General features: G+C 47.6%; 1 protein-coding gene across 1 annotated transcript; it reads left to right on the forward strand.

The window, feature by feature from the left end:
* The first annotated feature begins 1,125 nt into the window (after positions 1-1,125).
* Positions 1,126-2,866, forward strand: gbp (glycogen synthase kinase binding protein). The gene has a single exon (XM_020657210.3). The coding sequence runs from the start codon at positions 1,249-1,251 to the stop codon at positions 1,750-1,752; it is 504 nt and encodes a 167-aa protein (XP_020512866.2). The 5' UTR covers positions 1,126-1,248; the 3' UTR covers positions 1,753-2,866.
* Positions 2,867-3,604: the final 738 nt, after the last annotated feature.

The raw sequence follows: 3,604 nt of genomic DNA on the forward strand, positions 1-3,604 counted from the left end.
CCGGGGGGAATTTGGGTGTCACAATTGCTCCTACACGGGTTACAAGCTGAGGCCTATAAACATAGAAGATATGAGCATGGAGCTATAAGAACAAGGAAAGAAAGATGCAGAACAATATGTTCTGTAGCTGCATACAATGCCATAAATAACATGGCCTCATAATGAAATGTAACATGTAGATACTTTAGAAACTCATGTAGGCCTACAGATTCTGCTCTGCATGCATCAAAATATGGGAAACTTTTCCATTTATTTGCTTTCATTTTGTTAGTTTAGCAGCTAAAAGGAGAAAGGTCTGCACACAGGTTCAGCTTATAACGGACGACTTTATTTCACCGGGTGACCTCTGATCTGCAAGATCCTCCTCGGGTCCTCCTCTTAAATCGAAATGGTCAAATAAAATTGCTCCTTTTTCCTTTTCCCCTGCAGTTAGTGTTGCAACTTTGCATTTTGCCTGTCTGTGCACACACTAGTTTACACTGTCTCAATCCTGTGGAGACACACTCCTTGGCTTGGATGTTCTTTCCAAATGATCAAATCAATCAGGGTGTAAAACGTGTATCTGAATTGGCAGTGGAGCTGAGTTTCTTAACTGGGTTGCAGAATCAAAGGGGGGGTCACAGAATGTGTTGCATCACGGATGATTTGATCTGGAAGGTGATTATTATGCAGGCACGTGTATTTGTTTGTTTATCATGATATCTCCATTAATAAAGCATTCACACATGAGTGTCAGTGGGTGCAGTTTGAAAATGAATTAAATCCACCCGAGGTTTCATGGAGTCGTTTTTTTCAAAAAAGAAAAACGTGCTTTGTTTGTTTTGCCTGGACGGACAGCAGCAGACAGTTACGAGTTATGTAATGTCCATTTGAAGGGAGCGGTCCAAACGAGCGGGTTGAGGCGGGAAACAGAATCACCTGCACTAACGGTACAAACGCGTTTTATTTAAACTTATGTCGTTTCAGGATCGTGTTTACAATCATTTATGTTTAACAGATTAGTCTCCTGGGTGATTCCGCGGATTCTGTTTGAACGTGTGATTTATTTTGGTTTGAAAAACACCCCTCCCCGTCGCGGAGGAGTTGGTACGGTCCGCGACGCGTCATCCATTGTTTACAAATCAACTCGGCTTGTTGGATACAGCCGAGCGGCGTGGTGAGAGCAAGCAGCAGCCCGGCGGCTCTCATTCACACCGACAGCAACAAAACACCGGAGAAGAATTCAAAGCCGACAGACTGTCCGCCATCATGCCGTGTCGGAAGGAGAACTACATCTTTCTGGAGCAGTCCGTCACCGTCGACTCGAAGGAGGTGGACGCGCTGGTGACGAAAATCGGCGAAGCGCTGCAGCTCCACAACAACAGCGGCAGCCACCAGAAGACCGTGTCCGTGTCCATGTCGTGTCTGCACGGCAGCACCGGGGTCAAACCGGCGGCCATCACGGCGGGAGCTCCGGTGCAGAAGCGGAGCGGCTGCTGCATGCGGCTGAGGAGCGGCAGGGGACACCGGGGCAGCAGCAGGGCCAGCCCGTACAACGTCCCCGGATCTAACGGCGAGCAGGACTGGGACCAAATCAGACCGTGGAACAGGAAGCGGATCACCGTGGAGGAGGACGACGACCCGCACCGGCTCCTGCAGGAGCTGATTCTATCCGGGAACCTGATCAAAGAGGCCGTGAGGAGGCTGCAGTTCTCCGACGCGGACTGTGGAGGTTTCCCCAAAGCGACCGGGGACAGCAACGTGCCGAGCTGATAACGTAACGGCCGAGCCCGGGGGGGGGGGGCAACAAGGACCGGGTCTCCGCCGCCGTGTGTCTGACCCTCTTGGACCGGACACGGAACATGGGACTCTGCAACATGACTCTCTAGATTTACAAAATGTCACAGGACTGGTAGCTATGTTTTCTAATTTTCATCGATCAGTCGGTAACGTTTGTTACGCGACGTGTCGGCCAATGAGACGTGTTGTTTATGTTTGAATGTCTGACGTGGAGGTCTGAGCCGAGCTTTGTTTCTTCAAAAAGGGAAGAAGAAGAAGAAGAAAAACATCCTTCGGTGTAAAAAATGTGAATACAAACCCCACATGGATACTTCTTATTTTATTTCTGGGTTGTGATTCAGTGAGTCCTGAACAATGGGGGGGGGGTCTTTTCTTTTCTAATGCAGTCACAGTGAACAGGAAGTGTCGGCTTATTCATTTCTTATTTACCACTGCATCCTGGGATTTGTTTGTGTCCTGGGGGGGGGGGGGGAGGTTTGCTCATTGCTAACCATTCCCTGCTTTTGCAGACCATTAAGATGGGGGGGGGGGGAGGTAGTAGCTCCATTTTGTTTACAATCTAATGCTGTATGGGGGGAGAAGGGGACGTCCCCCCCCCCTCATTTCAAAGAGGGTTGTCCTCCTCACAGAGCAGACACATGAGTCAGTCACGCAGGTTTATTTGATGTTTCGGTCTGAGTCGACTTCCTGGCAGCTCCACGTCTCGTGAAGGTTTCTGTTTGAAAAGGGAAACATGGATTCTCAAACATGTGAAGGAGGAGAAGCAGAGACAGCAGCACGCCCTTTTTCCCACAGGGCTTCTGGGTGATGTGTAACACTTTGTTTGTACTGCTTAAAGAGGGAGGGGGGGGCGGGGGGGTTAAAGGTCGGGCTCTCACATGACAACACTTGTGGTGCTTTCACCTTTTTGGAATTCCTGTTGAGGAGTTCAGTCTGTGTTTGTTTTTCTATTTGTTTTCTTCTGGTGTAAAAGAAAAAAACCACCATGACTTGCTTCGTACCGAAGTCTCTTGATAATGTTCCTGAGTTTTTCAGGCTCTTTTTTTTTTTTTTGTTGTTGTCTTAATAAACTTTTGTTTTTCCAGAATCCTCTGTAGAGTTTTTTCTTCCTCCTCCTCGTCGATCTGACGACTGAAGCTGAAACTCTTTTCTAGAAACTTCTCTCACTTGTTTTGTCAGGAGTTTTTCTGGTCCTACATTAATGCTGATGTGTGTGCCGCTCATGCTTCCTCTGGGGGGGGGGGCAGCGTGGTCTTGAAGGACACATGCTCGTTATTATCGGCCTATAAATACCCCCCCCCCCCCTCCACCCCGGCAGATCACAGCAGGCACGACACCAGCGGTGAAAAACATGTTTTTCTCTGGTGGACTCAGTCAAGGTCCTGCTCTCACACACACACACACACACACACACACACATTGTTTATGGCGGCTCCCTCTGCTGTCACAGCTTGGTTACTGAGTGTGTGTGTGTGTGTGTGTGTGTCGTCATCCATCACAGCCTGCAGCAGATGGAGCTGACATCATGTTTATGGTCCTTGTTTGGATGTTTGGTCTCTGACAGCAGGTCGAGATAACCCGTTCAAACACAACAACCCTCCACGATGAGATAAAAAATATCCATAAAAGTTTTCAGAATAAGAGCTCACAGATATCCAGAGTGAGATGTTTCATTTCAACTATCTACAACTTTGATTCCATTAATGAAGAGTTTAAAAGTAGTAAACTTTTTTTATTAAGTGTTAAACTGGACTTTGTATTTAGTGGAGCTATGCATCTTCACTGATCTCACGGTTTGATTCATTCAAACATTTATTTATTATTC

Source organism: Labrus bergylta, chromosome 8 (assembly GCF_963930695.1).
Source record: "Labrus bergylta chromosome 8, fLabBer1.1, whole genome shotgun sequence".
In the NCBI taxonomy this organism is placed as follows: domain Eukaryota; kingdom Metazoa; phylum Chordata; class Actinopteri; order Labriformes; family Labridae; genus Labrus; species Labrus bergylta.